Source organism: Drosophila grimshawi, unplaced genomic scaffold, assembly GCF_018153295.1.
Source record: "Drosophila grimshawi isolate 15287-2541.00 unplaced genomic scaffold, ASM1815329v1 contig_44, whole genome shotgun sequence".
Lineage (NCBI taxonomy): Eukaryota > Metazoa > Arthropoda > Insecta > Diptera > Drosophilidae > Drosophila > Drosophila grimshawi.
Window position 1 is genome coordinate 7,674,943 of NW_025063240.1, and position 23,756 is coordinate 7,698,698.

Sequence of the window (23,756 nt, forward strand, 5' to 3'; positions counted from 1 at the left end):
GTTTGTCAGCTTCAGAGTAACACAGAGTATTGAAGTGTCTAACTGAAGGATATAGAAGGTGATTTTACATTTTTATGCACTATAATAATAATAATAGTAAGTGGTTCACACTAGTAGAAATATTTGATTTCCTGTTCCCCTTGAGTTTTCCCACATTTCCATTCACCAATGGGCCATTCATAAATTGAGGAAACAATATAACTCTGGGCTAACTTGGCTACAGATTTATCGGCTCAAAATGCTAATTAACATTTTATTGGATGCAACGCCGTTTTTTTTTGTTTGTGTTTGGCTCACTAATTAATTTGTTTAGCGAAATTATATTTAAAAGAGGCCCAGCCCCTGAAGTAAGTGCTAATCAGTCTGACATGCTTCAGTCTTTTAACAATTGTTTGTTCCATGCGCGAGCCTTTCAAAATTGAATTATAAACAACAAAAATCTTGCTTATATATGTATTTATAATACTTTGGATTATCTGGTTTATGTTTACACACTTGGGTTTTTTTTTTACTCAACTGTCAATAAGTGCTTTTTGTTTTGTTATTAAAATGTTAATTCGTCAAGCTTAGTCAGGTTGAGTGCAATTTTTAAGGCGTCATTTTTAACTGGATTACGAGTCTTGAGATTATCATAAATTTAAATTAAATAAAAAAAATATTGTTACTTTGAATGATATATTCTGCCAACTAAAGAGCTCTTTCGATTAAAATAAGAGTAAGATACCGGTGGATTATAACTATCAATATATAATAAATAAAACATTATTTCAACTAGTAATTTTTAATAAGAAAGAAAATTATGTTTATTTTTCAAGGCTTTCAATATACATGAGTGGGTTGTAATAAATATGTGATGAATCATTTTCAAACACGCCCACCAACCAACTAATCAGTTGCTATAAATTACAACATTTTCGGCATATTAATATGCATTGCCAATTTGCATGAAACTTATGCGAATAACTGGAAAATGTTGTTGAACAGATTCAATGGGAGAAACAAAAATATTTCGTAGTCAAACATGCCAAAAATACTTTGGTTGCCCCAAAGGAACCTCAACCCTTTACCATTTGAGAATCGGCTCCTCGTAGATGCCTCAACAAATAACTTAACAAGTGATTAGCCGCCCAAAAACTTTACAGCATCAAAAGTTGCTTTGGTTGCCTGGCTGCTAAATTATACAGCACACTTTTAGGCGCAATGTCGAGGCATAAATTATTAGAAAATTTTTGGTTGGCTTTTGGGCCCTCGGGCCAGGCTAATGAAAACGCTGTCTGCATATATTCTTCAGCACAAATTTGCCTATGCAATTTTCGCCTAATGATGGCAAAACTTTAAATAAGTGCCAAAACAAGCCCATCCAAATTTATTCTAAGCAATTTGACTCGCATTAATTGCCGGCAATTGTTGGCAATTGTTTCACAGGAAAAATGTTGAGCTATCTTTCAACTATTCAATTATTGTTACAACATAATAATAGTAAAATAATAATAATAAAAAAAAAACTCTAACGTAAAAAGAAACATTCACTACAAAATTGTGGCCAGAAACAAAGAAATGCACATTCACATATCTATCTTTAGAACATCATTGATTTAATTACGAGCTGTTGTGCCGAGTATATTTTTTATGTGAACCACAGCTGCAAATCAGACAAACAGGTGCGGCTACCCAGATGCGGAAGAGATACGACTGAATATATGTAGATATAGCACATTGTGCCAGGGGTCCAGCAATTAGTTTGAATAAAACTAAACTGTCTGGCTAGTTAAGTGCGAATTGTGGCTATTTAGTCAGTCACTAAATGTAGATCTCTGTGATTGCGCCAATGGCATATTTTGCATGTGCAACGTTCAGTGGGGCAACGGGGCAAGGGCAACAATGGAAAGTGTCTGTCATTGTCAGGGTCTGTATGACTACATAGAAAACAGCTAATAAGCAAATGGATACAAAATCAGTTATTCGCACAAATCTCTGTATTGATAAACAGGTTTCTGCTGCTCGCAAGTCAGGCTGTTGTTAAATAAATAATTTTTTTCTCGACTTTTACATTAAAAGATCTACTGTGAATACTCGTATATAGGTCAGTTCAAATAACAACTTTAAGTACTTCCATTAACATATTGATTGATTGATATTTTGATTAACAATAAAAAGAATAAAACGATATTTTCAATGAGATGATGTTTTATACAAATGTTATTCTCTTACAGCTTATACAGGATGAGTCAGTTTCAGATATTATATATAATATATATTCTTTATATAAAGAATTTCCGATTGGGTTTTTTTTTGCGGCTCTTGACTGCATTAAATAAAGGAATGTAAAATGTAAATAAGGAAAAATATATTTTTTTCAATTAACGAAATAAGTTTACTTTATATTCATTTATTCATTGTATTATCACAATAAGAAGACAATAAAAATGCCACATAATATCAAAATAGACTTATTTAAATAATAATATCTTTTATATGGTTCTTTGTTAGATTTTAGTTAAATGTTTACGCAAAAGATAAACAAATTGAAAGCCATTTTTTTATGGTTATTTGAGTATTTGTTATATACGATGAATGTTTTGCGGTTTAACTTGGTCAAAACCAGTTGACAACTCGTTTCAGGCTGTGTCATTGACGTTCAGTGTTAGCCATAAAAGTGTATGCCAACAAAACCATAAAACCCAATAAATCATATTTGTGCTCCAAATTATTTGCATACCCTAGCCAAAAAAGGGTCTTATTTTCATAGTCGGAACTTCAAAATACTTAAACTTTTACCATACCCATTCAGTGATAAATTAGATATTTAATGATAAAATATAAAATATCCTCGACTTACCTGCCAATTTGCCGACTGACCAATTAAGCACTGGCAATTTCACACACCTCTGCGTCAATTATAATTAAATATTACTGTTGGTTGATTAATGACGAGTTGGAAATGAAAACACCTGCTAAAAAGTCAGCTCAAAAATGTATATAAATTATATATCAAAACAGTATGTTTAGAAAACGCGACCGAATGCGGCAAACGTTGGCGTTGAACTCGCGAGAGCCGCACAACAAATGTAAAAACCAAATGACAAGAATTAACTGTGAATGACAACAACTACAACAACAGTTAGCAGAAAACCTATTGTATCCATAATTAAGTAGTTGTAGTAACATAAAATAAAAGTATCCAAACTGGTCGTAGCTGATATGCGCTGCAATTGAGTAAATCCCATTCGAAAGATGAAAAAAAAAAATTGTATTTTAAATTAGCATATGACTTGAAGAAACCAGAATATTAATTCAAATTAAAATCAAAGTATATATTGTGACGTCACAAAATAATTCCGGATTGACTTTTACTTTCGAATTTCCAGTTAATAAATAAAGATAAACTTAACTATACTTAACATATTGATGCATAAAGATTAGTTGAAAACAATTATTATTTGGACTTATCTTTTATTCCGATATATATACATATATTTCAAACAAAAACTTAGTGGTAACAATTTATATGTGCATATTAAATGCAACTTATACGCCTAAGTCTAATTAAGTCTACACATATCAATCTTGTTTCAGTAATGCATGCATTACGCCTAAATCGGATGAGGTACCAAGATGCACAAGCCATTGGATTACATATTATATTCAACGCGCTGCTTCGAGGTGGAGGGAAGCATAGTTTTCGGCTGCTGTTGCTGCTGAGTGTCGCCGCTCGGAGTTTTGCCGCTCTGCTTTTGGTAGACCAAACCGGCAACGCCTGGAATGGTGTTGCAGCCGACGCAGGCATGCAGCGTCTCATGGATGAATATATCACAATCGATGCAAAAGAACTGATTGCAGTAGCCGCACTTGAACACACTCTTGTCGGTCAACCCGTTGAGCACTTTGATGCAGGCATAGCATTTGCGCAGGCTGCCGCAATCGGGCGCCGCCGGTGGCACCGACTCAAATGGCAGCTCCTCAAAGTTGGGCACAGGAAACAGATGGTGATAGGAACGTGCCAGATGCGGCGCCGAAACGAGAGTCAGGCCACAGCACTGGCATTCGACGGGCAGTTCACAGTACTTGCTGTTGCATTGGGGGCAATGATGGCCGGTCGTTGACAGTCCGCTGGGCTCCTCAAGATTCTCGATGTGGCACATGCACATGGAGAGCGGTTCATCCTTGCCTTCGACCTCGTTCTTGCTGTGCGGAAAGCCCATGCGTATCAGTGAATTGTCCTGCGTCTTGGCAGCCGGTGGCGGATCCACCTGTGACAGCAGCTGGTCACGATAATGCGAATCATCCAGCACAGCACCAAAGGTGCCCATCGTCTGTTGGGTCAGATAGCGACATATATGGATTTCGGCAGATAAGGATATAACGGAGCAGCGTATACGCTCCTTCTTCAGCTCATCAATAGTCAGATTAATGTCCACGGGATCACAGGTCGTCAGCGAGCCCATTATGATGACAATTTCACGCGACGCATGCGAAGGAACCACCTTAAGTGTCTTCAACGCTAAATCCAGGCCATTTTGCAGCGAAGGTTCGCTGGTCAGCGACACATTGGCCATGCTGCAATTCGAAATAGAAATAATCTCTTTAAATATACATATATATATATATGGACAGATAGTCATCTCTTGGGTGATTGATATCTACTTACCCGGCCAGCGCCTTCAGATGAACACGCGATGTGCCCGTCAGTTCGGTTATTTTCTCGGCACGTTTTGCCTTTAGCGCTATGATGCCCAGCTGACTGATGGGATTCTGATCGAAGAACTCCTCAATAAAGATCTCCAGAAGTTTGAGGGTGCACAGCAAACGGGTGGGCTTCAAATCGGGCACGCTCATCGCCTCGGAGCAATCGAGCACGATGAACATGTGCCGCATCATGCCCAAACGATTTTGTTTCGTCTTTTCCGCCTGTCGCTTGCGTTTCGCCTTCTGTATGAGCTCGGCAATGGCACCGTCCAGCAGTCCATCGTCGTCCTCCTTGATGGCTTCCCTGCGAAAGCAAATTGACCAATTATAGAAAACAACAATAATAAGAACTGACAGAGGTTACCATGTTTTCTCGTAGCCAGTCTCCCAGCGATACTCCTTTTGATCGTCTTGTTCATCGTCAGCCATTTTAATTGTTTAATTTATTATAAGAAATACACTATTTATTGAAACTCATCTGCATGCAGAAAAGGCCGGCAAACAAACAGTGTGCACACAAATTTGAGTGGAAAAACCGGAACATACAGCTGTAGAGTTGCCACAGTTGCCACTGTAGCTTAAGATAACAACCAACGAAATTGTACAATTATTAAGTGAAATGATTGAAAAATATGTACATTATGCATATTAAAGAAATTACAGACCATTATTATTTATGTCCATTAATTTCGTTTACTGGCAAGCGACCAGTGCTGCCACATTGATCAAAGAAACACACCACGCTACATCATTGGGTGACAGAGTGCTACAAAACGCGTGCGAACGGAAAACGGCGCTACACACTTGGTTGGGCATATACGGTACAACTAAAATATCAAAGTCTGCATAGTGATGTGAAGATTGCAACTAAAGTGCATTTAAAGCCGCTAATATTATCAAAATCAAGTATAATAATAAAAACAAAACACTACCGTGCAGCGGTTTTCGTATTTTTCATTGTGGTGCGTATGTACATATATATAAAGTAGTGCACACAAAAGTCACCATTGCCATAACCATTAAAAAGAACTGGCCACTTCGTGCAGTTGTACAAAGTTTTTTGGCATTCAGAGTTGGCGCGCGTGCAATTGTGAACGGTGCTGCGCGATTTAGAGAATAAAAACAGTTAAATTAAAATTAGTTGCTGTTTAAATAAAAACTGGTTACACTCCATATTTGCGGTCGAAACACATTCGTATATGAAGGTGTGTAAAATAAGCGAAAGCACCTAAGCACATAGAAAGCGTGTGAAAAATGCATACACAAATTTGCATCGAACAGAGAAAAAAAAAGAAAAAGGCGGTCACACAAGTCAAATGAGCAATATTATTTACTAATTGCTCCTTAAAATGCGCGCAAGAACATAATGAAATCCTTGAACTAAAATTATCGTGGGTGTCTATGTGTATGTATATACACATCATACATATACATTTTAATAGTTTATACTTTGCAGTGTGCGGCATATTTGCCTAAAAAATGGCGGCTACCCGCAGATAAGAAATAATTTAAAGGACTTGACGGCTGCTCTGTGTGAAAAGTGTATCATATTGTTTAATACTGGCTGAGTGTGTTTTGTCATTTGCATTTTTCGCGCCCGGTTTGCTATGTTTTGTGCGTTTACTTTTAGTGCGCACGTTCGCTGCATTTTTGTTGGCCATCACGCTTTGTGCTCGCCTTTCTTGCCTAGGCGCTGTGCTGTATGCTCTGCAGCCATTTACATACGGCTAAAAAATTCACCACACTTATTACCAGTTGTTAACGTTGCCACCTCGTTGCATAAACACACCACGGCACTGTACTTTTTTTTTTTACTTGCGTGTGTGTGTGTGTTTATGCGCGTATTCTCTACGGTTTATATTTGTTTTTAAATTGTATAAAAAAAATCATATTTTATATTTCTTATATTAAAGTTGAAACGGTGGTTTTGTGTATAATGTTGGCACAGGAGATTGCACCGACTGAAATAGGCAAACACGAAAATATAATTAGAGGCAAGTGGTCGAAATTGAATGAAAAAAATGAAGAAACTTTAACTATGTCTATTGCTATTTAGTTGCCCAAGAGGAATTAGCCAATATGGATGTGCTGGTTTGTGGCCGCTGTTTACGCGCCTTCAACTTTGTCGAGGAGTTCCAGGCCCACAAGGAGGACGATGCATGCGAAAAGGAAAACTCGAGCCTTAAAGAATCGCTCGACACGAAGCCAACAATTTGGGCATTTACGCTGTGGAAGGCGACACAGTTGCACACCCGCAGGGAGAGCAACTCCTCAAATTCGTGGGCACTTTATCAGCACTGGGTGAAGCTGGAGGAGAGCGTGAGAGAGCCATGGATTGTCGCCGGCAGGACAATACAGTCCTTCGGCAAAATCGGACATGGTCCGCTACAGGATATGCCTGTGCGCATCACTAAAACTGTTGTCAATCCAAACAACAATAATAATAACAACAACAGCACTGCTAACAGCAATAACACATCCTCCAGTGTCTCACCTACAAGAAGTACGGTTTTTTTCGTTAATTATATTTCGATGTTATTCTTAATTTGCACAAAATGTAATATGGTTATTCTCCCATGCAGGATCTCCCGCTGGCAAGCAGTCGACGGCTGTTTCACAACTAAAGGATACGGAAAATGAGCGACCCAAATCCAAACCGGGCACACCAACACCCACTGGCGGCACCGTGGGAAGTCTCAGTGGCGCTGTGAAGAACAATAATCGCATTGCCATACGTGTCGATCCAAAAACTGAGCAACGCACCGAGGAGGCTGTTGAGAGTATTGTGGCGAAACGGTTTAATCCACGCCGTAAGACACATGAATATCTGGTTAAATGGATCGATCGATCGCACAATGAGAACACCTGGGAGGTGATGGCTAATCTGGAGCGTGTACCGTACTTTCTGCAAATGTTTGAGAAGCAACTGGCACGCCAGAAGCTCAAGCGTGAGAAGAGCCTCGATGCTCTCAAGCGTATGCAAGAAAAACCGTCGCAGCAGTTGTCATCTGCTGGTGGCAAAACTGATTCTGCACCCAACAGTCCGCAATCGTCAGCGGCCATTTCACCGAATTCGTCGGGCGTTGGCTCATCGCGTCCGTCGCGCACTTCGAAGACAAAAGCGATGGATCAATTTAAGCAATGGGTCAACGAGAGTTGCACCTTTGAGGGCTCCACATCGCCATCGTCGGCCAACGAGGATGAGTCTGCCACGGAACAGGAATGGTCAACGCCTACAACCATGAAACGCAAATTAAATCATGCTGACTCGAGTGCCGAGGCTGGCAATCTCAATGCCTCCAATGATTCCATGGATCTCGAAGATCTTGAAGAGGATTTAATACCATCGCATACGGTGAAGCGTTTAAAAAACGGCGGCAGTTCCGTGCAGCTGAATAAGCCCAAAATGCAAACGTCAATGCAATCAACAACGCCTTCGCGCATCAATGGCAATTCATTGTCGAATTCCATCTTGGGCGATAAAGATACAAAAATGGGTGATATCATCTACACGGAGGATATCACCAGTTCGGGCGTCTTCCGCAAGCCCGAAATGCCGAATACTACACAAACAGTAAGTCAAATCTAAGCTAGAAACTAAAATATTGCTCATTGCTGATTAGATTTAAATTGAAATTTTAAATAATCGCATCTCTGTTTGCAGAAGCGTCAGAAAATCGAGAGTCCTGTGCGTTATTTGTCTCACTCTGAAATTGTCAGCAGTAACCGAGGCATTTTCCGCATGGAACAAACGGAAACCACCAGCGCAATTTCGCCAGCTCCCAAGATTGGCAGCAGCTCCTCGGCGGTAGGCAACACATCCACATCATCGGGTAATGTGCCGGCTGCAAAGCGTATGGCTGCCGCTCGAGTGGCAGCCAACAATTCCCCGGTGACTGTGGGTCAGCGTACTCATGTGTTGCGCACACCTGGACAAACAGCGCAACTGCAACGTCGTCCCATGGCCAGCAGCACTAGCACTCCAAATGCACTGCGACAGGGACCGATGCCCGCACGAACCGGAGCACGCATGCTGGTCACGCGCGCTAACACGCCACAGCATCAGCAGCAACAACATCAACAGCAGCAGCAAAGGCAAGTTGTTGGTGGCAAGGCTGTGACGCCCGAGCAAAAGATATTGCAGCTATCGAAGAGTGGGGATCTCAAGGTGACGCGCAAAGTGATGACTCGCGAGGATCTGCTGGCACAGCGAGCGGCGCAGGTGCGTCAACAGCGACAACAACAAGCCCAGGCGATGCAACAACAGCAGCAGCAACAACAGCTGCAGCATCAACAGCAACAACAACAGCAGCAGGTGCAAACCCAGAAAGTGCAACAGCTGACGCCGCTGATGAGGCAACAGCGGCAGGTGAACGCAACCGCGCAAGCGAAGCCTCAGCCCATTCAAATTGAGATGGAAGTGGAGCAGGAAGAACTCACACAGCATCAGGCCCAGTTATGCCCGATCACTGGCAAATTGATTGGCCAGGAGGAGACACAACTGCAAATGGAGCAGGAACAGCATGAGGAGCAGCAGCGCGAACAGCTCGAAGCTGCCGCTCAGGCGCTGCTGGGCGGCGACCAGCAGGTGCTCACTAATGAGGATGGCTCCGCGTTGCTGGTGCGCGGCGAAGATGGCACCGTCTATCAGGTCGCTGGCAAGAATGCCGAAGGCCAGACAATACTCGTCACCCAAGGACCCGATGGTGAACAACAGTTTGCCTATGTTGCCGCCGCCGAGGGTGAGGATCAGGATGTACTCACACTGGATAATGCTGTTGCCGAGGCCGTTGCTGCCGTTGGCCAGCAAAGCGATCCGACTGCCGATGGTGGTGGCGAGCACATCTTGGTCAATATGACTGAGGAGGAACTCGCACAGCATCAGGCTGCCCTGCTGCAACAGCAGCAGCAGCACCAACAACAACAACAGGAAGCAGCGCCAGCGGGCAGCACACCGCCCACGGCTCAGATTCACATCACAACATCTGATGGCGACGGCACCGAGGCACAAATACCCGCCGAAGTGGTCCAAGCGGATCTGCCATCGCCGGGTAAGCAAAAGCAAAAATATGACTGCATAATTCTGAGGTACAAATTATAAATGAACATTTTTCTCCCTATTTGCAATGGCAGGTGGAACGCGTCGCGTTGTTTTGCTGCTGCAGGATGGCACATTTATGATGACTGATATGGCGGACGATCAGTTCAAGACGCTAAATATCCAGACGTAAATAAATACAAAAATATCTATCCTTAACTATCTTCTAGGCATATAGTATGTGTAGGTTATGAAGCATTAGTATGATATATATATATACATATATATATATATATATATATACTTATATATAGCCACGGGCCGTTCATTGCTATGAATAAGATGTATACACAAGGATACACACACACACACACACACAGGAAGCCACTTAGACTTTAAGCATAAAGCATTAACCTAAATCCCGTAGCTCTGAGATCCCATTATGCCAATCAATCATATCGCACCTCTTGAGCATTCGCATTCCTCCCATTTGCTCGACAGTTATATATATATATAATTGATATTTTTTTATTCCATTTTTATCCCCAAACAAATATCACAACAAGCAGGCAGAATTAGCGAGTACTTTTAGAGAGTAAATATTATTCAATCTGTTTGTGGCGTATTTGAATAGTAGTCGAAAGCTATGCAAAATTTGAAGTATAGTTTTTAACAATTGCTATTTGGCGAGGCGGGCGGCAAATCCATGCGAAATTTTAAATGTATACAATCCTGATCTAGAAACAACGGCAAAAAAAAAAGAAAAAAGTTCGCATTAAAAAGAAAAAACTTACCTACAACAAATTACTTGTAATTGTAAGAATTAAAACAAATAACATAAAACAAACAAAAAGAATGATAAAATGCAAATGCAAAACTATTCTTATCTAAAATTAAATTACTTAAAATAATTCACGATGTAATTCTTTATTCTAGGCAAGAACTAAATGCAGCTGTTGCATTTTGAAGAACATTTAAACAGAAAAGAACAGAGAACTCACAGCAAAACATTAAAAAACACACAGCCAAACACAGACACACACCCATACACACCACACACACAAGCACACACACACACAGCACGAGCAAACTTAGGCATATAACTACTGTAACATGTAAAATTATGATTATTATGTATTGTACATTATTTAAGTATTTTTTAAAATTGAATGAACTAAAAGCAAATAACAACACAGCTATGTTTACTAATTTTAAACTTTGAGCGTAAGTCAAGATGAAAACAAACAGCAACAAAAATGCCACAAAAAAAAACAATAGTTGTAAAAAAAAAAAAAAAAAATATAAACGAATATATAAATCGCAATTTAAATTAAAATAAAACGAGAAATTCAAGCGATTTCAATGGACTTTGGAAACAAACTCTCAGTTGTAAGAAATTTTTTAAAAGTGACTGCGGGGTCTGTAAATGTTTTTCTGAAAGATTTCTTTGTTTTGTGCCCTCTGCAAGCGTACAACGAATATAAAGATTCAATTCTCTGTTAACTTTAAAGGGATCTACTTTATTTTCATTAGCCAACAAACAAATCAAATTAATTTTGATGTTTGTTCAGTTATAAATAATATAAATCATCGCAGTTCTGATGCCTTCTGAAACTTTGCTATGAAAAATCCGACTGTATCCAAGTTCGGCACACGATTCTCAGCACTTGGCCCAAAACGCTGAAGCAGCGCACACTGCTCAGCACTCAGTTCAGGGTGCAGTGGCAGACCAGGTGCACCCAACTTGGGTGTGGCATCCATCAGTCGCAGCTGGGGGAATTTGCGCAGTGTCCACGCCACCAGTTGCTCACATTCCGCCTCGGTGATGGTGCAAGTGCTGTAGACAAGGATGCCACCGGGACGCAACAGTGGCACTGCCTGTGCCATTAGGTTGCGCTGTATGTGTGGATAGGATTGCAGCACCTTCGCCTGTTTCACATTGGAACAGAGCTGCGGCCGATTGCCCAGACCACTACAGGGTGCATCCAACAGAATGCGATCAAAGCTGTCAGAAGCAAAGGGAGGCGGACCACTTGACGGGCCATTGCCAGCGGCGTGCCACGCCTTGGTGGCATCAAATTGATGTGTCTCAATGCAGCTGTAGTTGGCCAGCTTCGATTGCATTGCACGCAAGCGATTCGCCGAGTTGTCCAGCGCCACAATGGTGCCCACATCGCCCATTAGCTCGGCCATATGCGTTGTCTTGTTACCCGGCGCCGCGCACATGTCCAGTATGCGTTCACCTGGCTGTGGCCCCAACACTCGAACACACACAATTGACGGCAGGTTCTGAAGCAGCCCATTCGCATCGCTCAGATCGCCCAGTGTGGGCACACCACTAATATTGCGCTGCATACGCACGGCAATCCCAGTGGGAGACGACTCTTCCTTCTCGTTGTTTTTGTACAATTGATGGCGTTGCATTTGCACTTGTCCAACGCCTAAAAAGATCTTCTCGTCGCACACGTAGCGCGTTGCAGTGCCCCGTTTGCATTTGCCGGGCAGATCTGCATACACATTCACCAGCTCCTGCAGTTGAGTGTTCGATTCCATTGCGAGAACGCCGGGTGCAAAAATGTGTGCGCCACGCAGTAATGCGGCACCACAGCTGGTGTCCACAATGACCTGCTTGAGGTGGTCATCCACTGGTAGATCTTCAGCTGCCACATCGAGTGGAGCTATGCACAACATTTCGGGCAGCTCGTCTAGTCCATAAACGTTGGGCGCTTTTTGGCCATATTGCGATCTCAATTTGGCCTGCAGTTGGGCCTTGTAGTCCGCTACGCTGATGCGCAGAGTGTTGATGCGATAAGTTGTAATTCGTGGTGTCTGACAAAGCCATGGCAGCAATCGGCTTAATGCTGTGGACTGAAACCAAAAGCCATCGAAAATATCAGAAATTTAAAAGACAGTGTTGCAACACCATAAGCAAACGTATTATTCATGCCAATGTTTCCCTATTGTACATAAAAAAAAGTTATCGACATATCGTACAATCTTTTTCTGCTGCTTATAGCAAAGTTTTTACATTCGGATTATTTTATTTGTTTGTTATTCAATTGATGACTCACGTTTGCTTTGAGAACTTCATTTTCCAGCAGCAATGCTTTGCCATAAAATGGTGTCTTCGGATAAAACATTGTGACAATCGATTTGTTAATATGTAGCGTGTTGTCACGGTTGCGCCTATCATCTCTAAATTCAACACACCGGCCCCGCTTGTGGACAAGACGTGGCAGCATATGAGAGTGCCGTATGCAAAATCACCATACTACACTGTAGTGGTGCTACTCTAACACATGGCCACGCTTAGCTTTGAGCTCATGCTCGGCGTTGGTGAGTTTGCAGTTTTTTCAAAGGCAAGTGGATTCTCGGTCAAGTTTTACTTCGCTCTGTGATTTCTCACATTTCCAAGCAGAAATTTATAAAATTTCTGCTCAAATTGGTGTGTATTTGATTCAATTATTTGGTGTGTATCGAATTTAGTTGTAGTTTGGGTGCCCATGTTGCAAAACGGTGTAATTTTGTAAAAAGCTGGTGGCATTTCGTTTTTTTGGTGCTGAAAATGCTACCGCAGCAATGTGGGTGATGTCGGTGTATTAGTGTAGAAATTTTCACACACACACGCACACACATGCATCTCTCGTGAGGAACTGACGATGGGAGTAGTATTGCTATCGGATGCATGAAAATCAAGCTATCGTCCGCGATAAAGCTGCTTAATTACCGTTTCGCAAATAATATGTCATCTAAATGAGCGTTGTATGAAAATGTGATGGCAATTACAATTATATGATGCCAACTATTTGTATTTAATTTCAATATGCGTCCCATCGATAGTCACGCTCTTACTTTTATCGATAGACGCTATCGCAGTTAACTCTGTCATCACCAACTTGTACATTCTTCTCCGCCGTCGGTTTGCTAGCAGAAAATTTAATCAAAGGAAAATTTACAAAAAGAGCTTCAAAGAAAACGGTAAATAATAAGTGTAAAGTGCAATTATGTTAATTTTGTTGGTCAGACAATGTCCAAAGTGCAAACAAAGCAAATATTTCGTTTGAAAATGAAAAAAACAAGGCTACCGCTGCAAGTGAAGAAAAAAAGGCATACGTCGCCGTCATCATTTCTTAGTACTCATACAAAGGCAGGCTCACACATATGCACACACACACACACACAACGCACACAAGTAGAAATTGCATAGGGCTGTCTAATGTGTGCGTGGGTTCGTCGTGTATTAATTTTGCTGTGCAAACAAAGGAGACCACTTAATGCAAATAATGCAAAATTTAATTTAAAAATCTATAAATCGCTTTCTTTGTGTTCTATCTCGGTCCAAAAGTCAACGATTTGAGCACGCACACACGTCTTTAGGCAACCCTAAATTCTCGTGTGCGTATGTGAGTGTGTGTTTATGTGTATTGTGATTGTGTGTGTGTTGCAGGGTGTTGCTGCTGCTGCTGCTGCTACTGCTACTGCGGCGGCATATAAAAAGTTGCTACGTGTAGTTTTCATTTTCATACACACATTTTTTTTTGCGACATTACAATTTCTGCACATTTTATTTTTCATTAAAAAAATATTTGAGCGTAGTTTTAATGGCGTGTGCCGTGAATTTTTATTTGCACAACACTGACTAATCCAGTACTGTCTAATTGGTGTTGTTGTTGTAGTGTTGAGAGCCGCGTTTCCGTCATTTTCTTTACGAAATCAATTAAACTTTCGATTGAATTGAATTGAATTGCATGTTGAAGCACATTTCCAATGTGTGCGCGTGTATGTGTGTGTGATTTTGTTTTTTAACAATAAAACATATACACTAACAATAGTTAAAGCCGTCTCTGCTTACTATTGCCGCTGCTGACTCACCACAGTTTTTTTTTTTTTTTAAGCACTCGTCGAGTCATTCTGTTAGCATTTGCACTGATAAATCGTAACAAAAAAAACTCCCATATTCACCATAATCATTTACGCACTCTGCTTTAACACGTTTTTATTATATATTTTTTTGGTTTGTTGCTTTTTTGTTCTTTTAATGAGACAGCCGATGATGCTACACACACACGCATTGGCACATAAAAAATCAATATCTTATCAGTTGCTGCGTCAAGCGAGCTGCGCCGGCAGCAGCGCATTGAAGACCCAAGTTAAAGTTGATTTTGACAGTTTCGTTTTGAGAGGGATTTTTTTTTTGTATTTTGTTTCTAATTTGAAGCCAACAATCTTGAACTCTCGCAGCTGTGAATGAACTTTCGTTAAAGTTTTTGTTTTGTTGTTGTTTTTGGCCATTTCTACACTTTCTCGCTTGGTTGAAGTAATTTGGTAGCTGGTATTATACAGCTATTAAAAGTTTAATGGTGGATTTCATAATTTCATGATTTCGTTTCTGGTCTTCCAACTTACTCATCGCTGGTGAGTTAAACACGTCAGCTGAGTTTAGATTTCGACGCAGGGCAAATAAAAACAGTCATTGAGCCATTTACCAGCGAAACCTAAACAACGTTCGACTAAAACTTCAGCTCCACTCTTACATTATTTGTAATTTAAGTCAGTTTCATTGCTCGTAAGTCTCAACGGGTGGTTGTTTCTTTTGTCTTTTGTCCATATGCCATTGGCAGTTAATCGAATTAAGCCATAAGCCAAGCGAAACTAATTTTTGTTGTTTTCTGTTTTGTTTTTTTTTTCTTTAATTTGAATTCATTGCAGTTTCTTCGAATCGCAAGCACACAAATCCCAAGGGAGTTGCATATTAACAGCAGTTGCAACTCGGATTTGAACTTGTTTATAATTCCCGCATAGCAAGAAGAAGCAGTAGCAGTAACAATAACAATTAAATAACCCCTCCACATTGAACATTGACAAGAAGAAGCAACAGCAACCAGCAACATGGGAAATGTATTCGCGAATCTATTCAAAGGCCTCTTCGGTAAAAAGGAAATGAGAATATTGATGGTCGGTTTGGATGCCGCTGGTAAAACCACAATTCTGTACAAACTCAAATTAGGCGAAATTGTTACAACGATACCTACCATTGGTGAGTGTGCCATAACTCAAATAAAATTCTAATAATACTTTTATAAATAATAAATGCTTTCAGGTTTCAATGTGGAGACTGTAGAATACAAGAATATTAGCTTTACAGTGTGGGATGTGGGCGGCCAAGACAAAATTCGTCCATTGTGGAGGCATTACTTCCAGAACACACAAGTACGTCACGCAACAGGCATAACAAATAGCTTAACATTTATAGAATATATATAGATGATGTTAACAACTTGTAATGATTACTTATGATTATTCAAAGTTAATTTTTGTTTCAAGACGGGACTGATATTAATGCGATCTATCCACTTTATCATCAGGTCATATCGTTTATGCTAAAATTAATATGGTTCATTCTATTATTTTTCGTACAGGGTCTTATCTTCGTCGTTGATAGCAATGACAGAGAGCGTATCGGTGAAGCGAGAGAGGAACTGATGCGCATGCTGGCCGAGGATGAGCTCAGAGATGCAGTCTTACTAATATTCGCCAACAAACAGGTATGCAATTAAATTCGGAACTCAAATGATGAAAACCCGATCTCAAAAAAACTAGTTTAGTATTCAAAAATATGTGTTTACGCAAATGTATTTATTTCCGATGTTGTCAGCGTTCACAAAAATGTATTGCGCAAGCACGTAAAACGCACGTGCGCATCAAGTTTTCAACTGCGCTGATAAGAAAAACATAAAAAGGTGTTTTTTTTCATTTGGAGATAAGAGAGAACTAAAAGTGCACTATAGCTAATTAATGATCTCTTATGATATGGTTGATGTTAATGTGTTTTCCATCTCTTCTATCTTATCTTATTTAACAGGATCTGCCAAATGCAATGAATGCGGCCGAAATCACCGACAAGTTGGGCTTGCACTCACTCAGAAACCGCAATTGGTATATACAGGCGACGTGTGCAACCAGCGGCGATGGGCTCTACGAGGGTCTCGATTGGTTGTCCAATCAGTTAAAGAATGCTAATCGCTAAATTAACTACAGCAGCAGCAGCAACAACCACAACAACAAAAACAACAACAGAATTATTATACACTAACTTTGATTTCAAAAGCAAAGCAGCAACAACAAGAACAGCAACAACAACAGACAACGGCATCATATATGTGGGAAATAATAATAATAACAACAACAAGAACATCATCTACTACAACAAAAACAAAGGCGAACTTGTGGCTCTGCGCATTTCCATTTTCCAACAAACACACGCAAAGTCGCCGCGCATAATTTAAATTTGTTTAAGAATCGCAAGCAAACACCACACCACAAAATTTTTCAAACCAGCATCAGCATATAAAAGAACGCTATGATTTAATTTAAATTTATATTATATATATATAATTATTGGATGTTTAAAAAATGCAAAAATGATTAAAAAAAGAACCCAACCACCACAGCAACAACAAACAAAAAAACAAGTATATGGTATAAAATTGTCTTTTTAAGTTATTTTTGCCCTACCCCCTCATCAATATATATTTCTTTTTAATTTTATAAATATAAAAGTAATAATAATGAGAAAAACAAAACTGTAATTGTAATTGCTCTTTAAAAATACAAGAAAAAAACAATTTAATTTTGTTCGTTTGTGTCGATCGCTTGGCAGCAAAACTAAAACACATCCAAAAGAAACTATATGAAAACGGAACATACTATTTGTAAAGGTAATTATAAATAAAATTTTAATAAACCAAACTTGCTGAGCCACCATAAATACGGAGCTAGAGCTGATTAAACTATTTATTTGAATTTGAGCGATTATCGACTGGAAAAGGCCGACTGCAATTTTGAAACGGTGAATTGTTCCATAGTTTTACCAACACTGCTTTCACCAAAAATTCAGAGTTGCTTTTCCCGATAACGATACCAACAACTTGTTCATTTGCAGCTACGAAATTTTTCAATGAAACAAAAACTATATAAAAAACAATCAAAATGTCGGCCAAGCAATGCCCCAAGAAATTTAAGTGGCCCCTGAATTTTTGTGTTAGGTATGTGCAGCAAATGAACCCATTCATTTATAGTGGTTGATTCTCAAATTCTTTATTGTGATGCAGCAAAAATGCATATATGCCACAATACAACTGCGTTCGTAAATCAATCGGAAGTTGTGTGTGATCAGCAGGTAAGATCCACAGAGTCGCAAACGTGTTTCATTTATTTAGATAGATAGTAACTTTAAATTTTGGTGTTTTAGATCAGGGATGTACTTATTAGGTATATATTATTGCCTTTCATCACAAGTGGGCTGTCAAAACACGCCACACATGTTTAATCATCCATGATTTTTTTGGTTTCCTTATCGTTCACAATTTGTCAGACTGGCGTTCAGTGAAGAGTGTACAATTTTAATAAGCATTGATTTATTGTTGTCTACTATTTTCAATAGGAAGTATTAATTTTGAACATGATGTCGAAATTATTATAATTTGATTTTTATAATTATATAAAATTTAATTTGCAAATTTGATTAGCTGCTAATTGATTTTTCGATCTTCACTTTATGTTTAATCCGGCCTTGCTTGATGTTCGTTTTTAGACAGATTGGTATTTTTTATCCGTGAGTCAAGGCTACATTATGATAAACTAAATTTAAAACTGCCTGGCCTGGTTGAAAATTTGTATTTATGGAGCCATATTTGAACGTTACTTTTTCTTTCCCTCGAATAGCTCGGCGATTTTACGATTCATTCTTTCTATTAATTTTTGCGGATCGTCCACTCGAGCTACCTGCGAACATTAATAATGCTTCAATGATTATGTCAATTGACAATCATTAATACAAACTTCATAATTCTGCGATACGTAAACGCCCGTGTAAACTCCAGCCCCAAATGTTACCTGCAAATAGGAATGAAAACAAACTTTAAAAGATCGTTAATTAAAGGTTGAAAGAGTTGCTTTTATTAGTAGTATTTGGCCTGCTGACCATTGAAAAGACCAAAACTCGCCCGCCTGTCCACATCGGCTTGGGCGGACATGGAGGCAATGCATCGTACGGTTGATGGCATCCACTGGCGCATGAGGATTGACGTCGTTTGGCCAATTGCAACCCCAATCCAAGCAGTTTCATATTTATAATAGTTAGAAGGAATGTTGTTTCGAAAAATAAATTTAAAAACTGTCTGAGAAGTGGAAAACAGCAGACAACAGACATTTTACACCAAGTCAAATAGACATTTTTGAAAATATATTTTTCGTATTTGGTAGTGTCACTAAGCATACAATATTTTTATATACATTTGGGTGTACTATTTGGGTATTTAGTTGCATAGACAACCCTAAGGAATCCAGTGTTGGCTAATTTCTGCTTTCCTTTCCGTAATTTTTAACCATAAAACTCATATGCCAACAATAGTTAAAGCCGTCTCTGCTTGCTGCTCCTGACTCATCAGATTTTGTTGCTATTATTCTTATTGATAAATAAAACTTACATATTCAGCTTATTTTAAATATTTTATTTAAATTAAACCGGCCATTTCTATAGTTTCTCGCCTGGTCAGCTGACATACAGCTATATTTATTTTTAATGGTGAATCATAATTTCATGATTTCGTTTCGGTTTTTCTAAATTACCCAACGGTGGTCGGTTGATGCATGGTAAATAAAAATAACAAACATTTAGTTATATTATTGTAATTTTAGTCAGTTCTATTGCTCGAAGACGTAAGTAATAGTTAAAGACTTTGTTGCCCAAATATGGGTAGAATAATAATTCAAATATTTAGTAAGATTCACTTTGGTATCTAGGTAAACAAATAAGTGGCTCATAAATCTCATTATTTGACAGATTCGATTATTTCTACTTAGAGTATATACTTTAAGAATATGTTAAATAAATATATTTAACTATTAAACATGTTTTCTTCATATGCCACTGACAGTTAATCGAATTTTGCGGTTGCTTTTATTAAACTCTGCAGATTCATAGAGTCCAGAACGCACAAATCACAAAAGGAGTTGCATATTAACAATTTCTTATAATCAATGGGAAATGTATTTACCAATCTATTCAAAGGCCTCTTCGGTAAAAAGGAAATGCGAATATTATTGATCGGATTGGTTGATTCTGGTAAAACCACAATTCTGTACAAACTCAAGTTAGGCGGAATTGTTACAACGATACCTACCATTGGTGAGTGTATCATAACTCAATTAAATATTTAATAATACATTTATATAGGTAATTAATACTTTCACTTTCTTTGGCAGGTTTCAATGTGGAGACTGTAGAACACAAAAATATTAGTTTTACCGTGTGGGATGTGGGCGGTCAGGAGAAAACTCGTCCTTTGTGGAGGCATTACTTGCAGAACACACAAGTACGTCACGCAACAGGCATAGCAAAAAGCTTAACATTTATAGAATATATATATAGATGATGGTTACAACTTGTAATGATTACTTATGATTATTCAAAGTTAATTTTTGTTTCAAGACCGGACTGATGTTAATCCAATCCTCCTCCCTATCTTCAGATATAATCTTTTAAGCCAAATTAATATTGATCTGTTCTGCGTATGCTTTCAGGTTCTTGTCTTCGTCGTAGATAGCAATGACAGAGAACGAGTCGATGAGTCGAGGGAGGAATTGATGCGTGTTCTGGCCGAGGAGGACATCAGAGATGCAGTCTTACTAATATTCGCCAACAAACAGGTACGCAATGAATTGGGAAACAAATGATATAAAATAATAATACAAAAATGTAATAAAAAGTATGTAACTGGTAAAATCTTTTAACTACAGGATCTCCCAAATGCAATGAATGTGGACGAAATCACCGAAATCTTTGGTTTAAATTCACTCAAAAACCGCATTTGGCACATACAAGCGGCATGTGCAACCAGCGGCGATGGGCTCTACGAGGGACTCGATTGGTTGTCCAATCAGTTAAATAATTCAAATCGATAAATTAACTCTAGCAGCACGAACAAACAAAAATAGTTACAATATCTTTTTAAGTTATTTAATATAAAATATATTTCTTTTAATTTTGTAAATATAAAAAAATAATAATGTGATAAACAAAACTATAATTGTAATTGCTCTTTAAAAAAGCGGTGATAATACATAAAATTTAAATAAGAAAAACTTGTTGAGCGACTTATAATTTGGAATCAGTGGGGTTAACTATTAATTTGGATTTCAGCGATTATCGACTATGATAATGCCGATAACAATTTGAAGCACTGGACTGTTCCTTAGATTTACCAACACTTCACCGGCACCAGTTTAGCCAAAGTTTCAGAGTTGATTTTGCCGATAACGATAACAACAACTTTTTCATTTGCTGCTGGTGCCAATTTATAAGCAATTTTTCAATTAAATTAACACAAAACTACATAAAAAACACAACCAAAATGTCGGCCAAGCAAAACTCCAAGAAATCCAAATGGGCGCTGGATTTTAGTGTAAGGTATGTGCAGCAAATGAACCCATTCATTTATTGGGGTTAATTCTACAATTCTTTCTTGTGATGCAGCAAAAATGCAGATATGCCATCGCCGCCTGGCTACAATCCGACGGCGCTTGTAAATCAAACGGAGGTTGTGCGTGATCAGCGTTTGGTAATTAAGAAATCATGGGATCTGGCGCTGGGACCGCTGAAACAAGTAAGCGATATATGGATGTCTTACGATGACTAAAGTAACCTTTATAATTGCTTGATTTCAGATACCAATGAATTTATTTATCATGTACATGTCGGGCAATTCAATATCCATCTTCCCGATAATGATGGTGGGCATGATGCTGATACGTCCTATAAAGGCGATGTTCACAACTCAAGTCACCTCAAAAATGGCCGATGGTGCACAGGGCACCGGCCAGCGTATCATCTATATTCTGGGCAATTTGGCGAATGTCGCGCTGGCGCTTTATAAGTGCCACAGCATGGGTCTCCTGCCCACGCACGCCTCCGACTGGCTAGCATTTGTGGAGCCTCAAACGCGCTTAGAATATTATGGGGGTGGTGTTTCATTTATTTAGATAACTTTAAATTTTGCTTTATTTGATCATAGATAAAATTTGTTTTAACACAGAAAAACTAAATACATATATTGTCTTTCCTAGCGATCGGGTTGTCAAAACACGCAACACATCTCTTTAATCGTCCATAATCTTTTTCGCTTCCTTTTTGATATCGTGCACAATTTGGTCGACTGGTGTTCTGTGAATGGTGTAAAATTTATTTAGATTATCCATATAACTATTGTATATATTTGAGAATTGTTAATTTTGCATGTGAAGTCGAAATCATGTGAAATTTAATGCGCCAATTTGTTTAGCAGTCAATTGGTTGATCGATCTTTGTTTCATCATTCATTCGGCCTTGTTTTAAGTTCATTCTAAGCATTTTATTAGTAAATTTGTAAAATTTGTTTTCATTTACATTCGGATAAAATAATTTTCAAACTGCCTGGCCTAAGCGTGATCGAGAGCATAAAATATGAAAGTTACTTTTTCTTTCCGTCGATTAGCTCGCTAATCTTTTCGTTCAGTCGCTCCATCAATTTTTTGGGATCATCTACACGAGGCACCTGCGAAGAAGAGTAGCAATATTTCAATGTTTACAACAACTGCATTATATTATTAATACATACTTCATAATTTTGCGATACGTAGAGGCCCGTGTAAACTCCAGCCCCAAAAGTTAGCTGAAAATAGAAATGATATCAAAATTAAGGTTAAAGAGTTGCTTTTATGTGTATTATTAGTATTTGGTCTGCTGACCACACAGAGAAACATCAACCGGCCTGTGCGCAACCGTTTAGGAGGATAAGGCAACAATGCATCGCAGAAATGAGGATCTCCTTTCAGAAATTGCATTCTCAATCCAAGAAGTTTCATACTTATAATATTTGTTGTTGTTCTTTCCAAAAATGTGTTCAAATACTAAATTACAAGCCGAAAAACTACAGACACTTTAGGCCGAGTCTATTAGAATTTCAAAATTGAAAAAAAAAAACATGTAAAAACCTACAGACACTTTAGGCCGAGTCTATTAGAATTTCAAAATTGAAAAAAAACATGTAATACCTTGTTGCCATTATACGTTTTATGCTTAGTTGAACATAGATCGCAGTAATTCAAATGTTTGCTGCAAGGAAGACACTATGGACCTAATCTAAATCACAATAATATTAGCTAGTCTAAAGTTTATATAATTCTGACATTTCTCCAAGCTAAACTTTTTGGTATTTGCGTAAACTGTTGTTGGTATTTCTTTGTTGCCTGCCAAATAACATGGCTACAACAACAACAACCGCAGAAGCAGCATTAAATCATCGCCATAAAAAGAAATGCGGCATTTTGTTGTTTGCTGAGTTGCAATGCTATGCAAAACTGCTGCAAGAATTAGCCACTGCACATCATTACACAAACTTTCACTTGTATTTCGTATATCTTACCAAAAATTTCAGCATTGTCCAAGTATTAAAATCACTTTTTTTACCCGCACGCTCCAGTGTGAGAAACAAAACAAGAACTGCGTTGAGCAAAATGTCAAAACGGGCACGAGCTTGTGTGTGTGAATGAGAGCGAGATAGAGAGGGAGCGCACGTAAAACAGCTGGCAGACAACGTTTTGTATGTATGTGTATGCTTGTATTTGTGCGTTTGATGCTTTTCTGTGTTATCTAATCACAAAGCAATGGTATTTAACTCTAGTGCCACAAAAGTTCGTTAACAGCTCTATGTTGTTAGGCAGTGTGTAAGTCTGTATTGTGGGCGCGTATTTTTGCAATTGATTGAATTTTATTCACTTTGATTATTCTGTTTAATTGACAAATGCAAATAGAGAGGATTTTTATTGGCCAGCGCGACGAACGAGTAACGTGTAAATTGCCAGAATAAAGCTAATCAAAATGGCTGTATCTGTGTTGTGTGTGTGAATGCTAATGCTATTTAGGCCAAAATACAATAATGTTTCGGATCAGACTATGTGTTTAATGAAACTAATTTTTGAACGCGCGCGTTAA

The 23,756-nt window shown here is 38.7% G+C and overlaps 8 protein-coding genes across 14 annotated transcripts; 4 read left to right on the plus strand and 4 right to left on the minus strand.

The window, feature by feature from the left end:
* Nucleotides 1–3,477: 3,477 nt before the first annotated feature.
* LOC6557406 (general transcription factor IIH subunit 2) lies at nucleotides 3,478–5,240 on the minus strand. Its single transcript, XM_001984918.3, has 3 exons — nucleotides 5,051–5,240; nucleotides 4,649–4,990; nucleotides 3,478–4,557 (listed from the first exon to the last, which is right to left on the minus strand). Exons 1-3 carry the CDS (start codon nucleotides 5,113–5,115, stop codon nucleotides 3,633–3,635), a joined length of 1,332 nt encoding a protein of 443 aa, XP_001984954.1. The 5' UTR covers nucleotides 5,116–5,240; the 3' UTR covers nucleotides 3,478–3,632.
* Nucleotides 5,241–5,755: 515 nt separating this feature from the next.
* Nucleotides 5,756–11,099, plus strand: LOC6557458 (alpha-protein kinase 1). Of its 2 annotated transcripts, XM_001984917.2 has the most exons (7): nucleotides 5,756–5,891; nucleotides 6,600–6,680; nucleotides 6,743–7,189; nucleotides 7,269–8,260; nucleotides 8,351–9,737; nucleotides 9,820–9,913; nucleotides 10,661–11,099. In XM_001984917.2, the coding sequence occupies exons 2-7, from the start codon at nucleotides 6,623–6,625 to the stop codon at nucleotides 10,689–10,691; spliced, it is 3,009 nt and encodes a 1,002-aa protein (XP_001984953.2). In that variant the 5' UTR covers nucleotides 5,756–5,891; nucleotides 6,600–6,622; the 3' UTR covers nucleotides 10,692–11,099. The 2 variants fall into 2 exon arrangements, with proteins under 2 accessions (XP_001984953.2, XP_032592433.1); XM_032736542.2 differs by lacking the exon at nucleotides 10,661–11,099 and having other exon boundaries at nucleotides 5,805–5,891; nucleotides 9,820–10,591.
* Nucleotides 11,100–11,220: 121 nt separating this feature from the next.
* On the minus strand, nucleotides 11,221–13,494 carry LOC6557439 (tRNA (cytosine(72)-C(5))-methyltransferase NSUN6). Its single transcript, XM_001984916.3, has 2 exons — nucleotides 12,796–13,494; nucleotides 11,221–12,592 (listed from the first exon to the last, which is right to left on the minus strand). Exons 1-2 carry the CDS (start codon nucleotides 12,964–12,966, stop codon nucleotides 11,312–11,314), a joined length of 1,452 nt encoding a protein of 483 aa, XP_001984952.2. The 5' UTR covers nucleotides 12,967–13,494; the 3' UTR covers nucleotides 11,221–11,311.
* Nucleotides 13,069–16,872, plus strand: LOC6557441 (ADP-ribosylation factor 1). Of its 3 annotated transcripts, none has more exons than XM_043215660.1 (5): nucleotides 13,069–13,193; nucleotides 15,434–15,761; nucleotides 15,825–15,934; nucleotides 16,144–16,269; nucleotides 16,587–16,872. In XM_043215660.1, exons 2-5 carry the CDS (start codon nucleotides 15,614–15,616, stop codon nucleotides 16,749–16,751), a joined length of 549 nt encoding a protein of 182 aa, XP_043071595.1. In that variant the 5' UTR covers nucleotides 13,069–13,193; nucleotides 15,434–15,613; the 3' UTR covers nucleotides 16,752–16,872. The 3 variants fall into 3 exon arrangements, with proteins under 3 accessions (XP_043071595.1, XP_032592945.1, XP_001984951.1); XM_032737054.1 differs by having other exon boundaries at nucleotides 13,069–13,169; XM_001984915.2 differs by lacking the exon at nucleotides 13,069–13,193 and adding an exon at nucleotides 13,602–13,702.
* A 911-nt stretch (nucleotides 16,873–17,783) lies between these two features.
* LOC6557396 (ADP-ribosylation factor 1) lies at nucleotides 17,784–20,744 on the plus strand. 3 transcript variants are annotated; one of them, XM_032743050.2, is made up of 5 exons: nucleotides 17,784–17,903; nucleotides 19,702–19,913; nucleotides 19,991–20,100; nucleotides 20,309–20,434; nucleotides 20,525–20,744. In XM_032743050.2, exons 2-5 carry the CDS (start codon nucleotides 19,766–19,768, stop codon nucleotides 20,687–20,689), a joined length of 549 nt encoding a protein of 182 aa, XP_032598941.1. In that variant the 5' UTR covers nucleotides 17,784–17,903; nucleotides 19,702–19,765; the 3' UTR covers nucleotides 20,690–20,744. The 3 variants fall into 3 exon arrangements, with proteins under 3 accessions (XP_032598941.1, XP_032598942.1, XP_001984949.2); XM_032743051.2 differs by lacking the exon at nucleotides 17,784–17,903 and adding an exon at nucleotides 19,310–19,378; XM_001984913.3 differs by lacking the exon at nucleotides 17,784–17,903 and adding an exon at nucleotides 19,357–19,378 and having other exon boundaries at nucleotides 19,797–19,913.
* On the minus strand, nucleotides 18,128–18,893 carry LOC6557380. Its single transcript, XM_001984914.3, has 3 exons — nucleotides 18,708–18,893; nucleotides 18,566–18,619; nucleotides 18,128–18,508 (listed from the first exon to the last, which is right to left on the minus strand). The coding sequence occupies exons 1-3, from the start codon at nucleotides 18,849–18,851 to the stop codon at nucleotides 18,425–18,427; spliced, it is 282 nt and encodes a 93-aa protein (XP_001984950.1). The 5' UTR covers nucleotides 18,852–18,893; the 3' UTR covers nucleotides 18,128–18,424.
* Nucleotides 20,745–21,030: 286 nt separating the features above from the next.
* LOC6556608 (ER membrane protein complex subunit 4) lies at nucleotides 21,031–21,869 on the plus strand. Its single transcript, XM_001984912.2, has 3 exons — nucleotides 21,031–21,194; nucleotides 21,261–21,390; nucleotides 21,452–21,869. Exons 1-3 carry the CDS (start codon nucleotides 21,139–21,141, stop codon nucleotides 21,764–21,766), a joined length of 501 nt encoding a protein of 166 aa, XP_001984948.1. The 5' UTR covers nucleotides 21,031–21,138; the 3' UTR covers nucleotides 21,767–21,869.
* On the minus strand, nucleotides 21,758–23,729 carry LOC6556873 (short transmembrane mitochondrial protein 1). 2 transcript variants are annotated; one of them, XM_001984911.2, is made up of 4 exons: nucleotides 23,188–23,729; nucleotides 22,381–22,434; nucleotides 22,238–22,317; nucleotides 21,758–21,947 (listed from the first exon to the last, which is right to left on the minus strand). In XM_001984911.2, exons 1-4 carry the CDS (start codon nucleotides 23,200–23,202, stop codon nucleotides 21,884–21,886), a joined length of 213 nt encoding a protein of 70 aa, XP_001984947.1. In that variant the 5' UTR covers nucleotides 23,203–23,729; the 3' UTR covers nucleotides 21,758–21,883. The 2 variants fall into 2 exon arrangements, with proteins under 2 accessions (XP_001984947.1, XP_032597149.1); XM_032741258.2 differs by lacking the exon at nucleotides 23,188–23,729 and adding an exon at nucleotides 22,511–22,591 and having other exon boundaries at nucleotides 21,797–21,947.
* Between the last annotated feature and the right edge of the window lie 27 nt (nucleotides 23,730–23,756).

Excerpts from the sequence above, each read along its gene's own strand:
- LOC6557441 (XM_043215660.1), top strand. The coding sequence starts at position 15,614 with ATGGGAAATGTATTCGCGAATCTATTCAAAGGCCTCTTCGGTAAAAAG. Across the intron at positions 15,762-15,824 it reads TACAACGATACCTACCATTG|GTTTCAATGTGGAGACTGTA; the intron begins GTGAGTGTGCCA and ends AAATGCTTTCAG. Across the intron at positions 16,270-16,586 it reads TAATATTCGCCAACAAACAG|GATCTGCCAAATGCAATGAA; the intron begins GTATGCAATTAA and ends CTTATTTAACAG.
- LOC6556608 (XM_001984912.2), top strand. The coding sequence starts at position 21,139 with ATGTCGGCCAAGCAAAACTCCAAGAAATCCAAATGGGCGCTGGATTTT. Across the intron at positions 21,195-21,260 it reads GCGCTGGATTTTAGTGTAAG|CAAAAATGCAGATATGCCAT; the intron begins GTATGTGCAGCA and ends CTTGTGATGCAG. Across the intron at positions 21,391-21,451 it reads CGCTGGGACCGCTGAAACAA|ATACCAATGAATTTATTTAT; the intron begins GTAAGCGATATA and ends GCTTGATTTCAG.
- LOC6557380 (XM_001984914.3), bottom strand. The coding sequence starts at position 18,851 with ATGAAACTGCTTGGATTGGGGTTGCAATTGGCCAAACGACGTCAATCC. Across the intron at positions 18,620-18,707 it reads GAGTTTTGGTCTTTTCAATG|GTAACATTTGGGGCTGGAGT; the intron begins GTCAGCAGGCCA and ends TCCTATTTGCAG. Across the intron at positions 18,509-18,565 it reads ACGTATCGCAGAATTATGAA|GTAGCTCGAGTGGACGATCC; the intron begins GTTTGTATTAAT and ends TAATGTTCGCAG.
- LOC6557396 (XM_032743050.2), top strand. The coding sequence starts at position 19,766 with ATGGGAAATGTATTTACCAATCTATTCAAAGGCCTCTTCGGTAAAAAG. Across the intron at positions 19,914-19,990 it reads TACAACGATACCTACCATTG|GTTTCAATGTGGAGACTGTA; the intron begins GTGAGTGTATCA and ends TTTCTTTGGCAG. Across the intron at positions 20,435-20,524 it reads TAATATTCGCCAACAAACAG|GATCTCCCAAATGCAATGAA; the intron begins GTACGCAATGAA and ends TTTTAACTACAG.
- LOC6557406 (XM_001984918.3), bottom strand. The coding sequence starts at position 5,115 with ATGGCTGACGATGAACAAGACGATCAAAAGGAGTATCGCTGGGAGACT. Across the intron at positions 4,991-5,050 it reads ACTGGCTACGAGAAAACATG|GGAAGCCATCAAGGAGGACG; the intron begins GTAACCTCTGTC and ends TTGCTTTCGCAG. Across the intron at positions 4,558-4,648 it reads CATCTGAAGGCGCTGGCCGG|CATGGCCAATGTGTCGCTGA; the intron begins GTAAGTAGATAT and ends TTCGAATTGCAG.
- LOC6556873 (XM_001984911.2), bottom strand. Across the intron at positions 22,318-22,380 it reads ACGTATCGCAAAATTATGAA|GTGCCTCGTGTAGATGATCC; the intron begins GTATGTATTAAT and ends TCTTCTTCGCAG. Across the intron at positions 21,948-22,237 it reads CTAATCGACGGAAAGAAAAA|AACACCAGTCGACCAAATTG; the intron begins GTAACTTTCATA and ends CACCATTCACAG.
- LOC6557439 (XM_001984916.3), bottom strand. The coding sequence starts at position 12,966 with ATGCTGCCACGTCTTGTCCACAAGCGGGGCCGGTGTGTTGAATTTAGA. Across the intron at positions 12,593-12,795 it reads ATGAAGTTCTCAAAGCAAAC|TCCACAGCATTAAGCCGATT; the intron begins GTGAGTCATCAA and ends TTTTGGTTTCAG.
- LOC6557458 (XM_001984917.2), top strand. The coding sequence starts at position 6,623 with ATGTTGGCACAGGAGATTGCACCGACTGAAATAGGCAAACACGAAAAT. Across the intron at positions 6,681-6,742 it reads ACACGAAAATATAATTAGAG|TTGCCCAAGAGGAATTAGCC; the intron begins GCAAGTGGTCGA and ends ATTGCTATTTAG. Across the intron at positions 8,261-8,350 it reads TGCCGAATACTACACAAACA|AAGCGTCAGAAAATCGAGAG; the intron begins GTAAGTCAAATC and ends CTCTGTTTGCAG.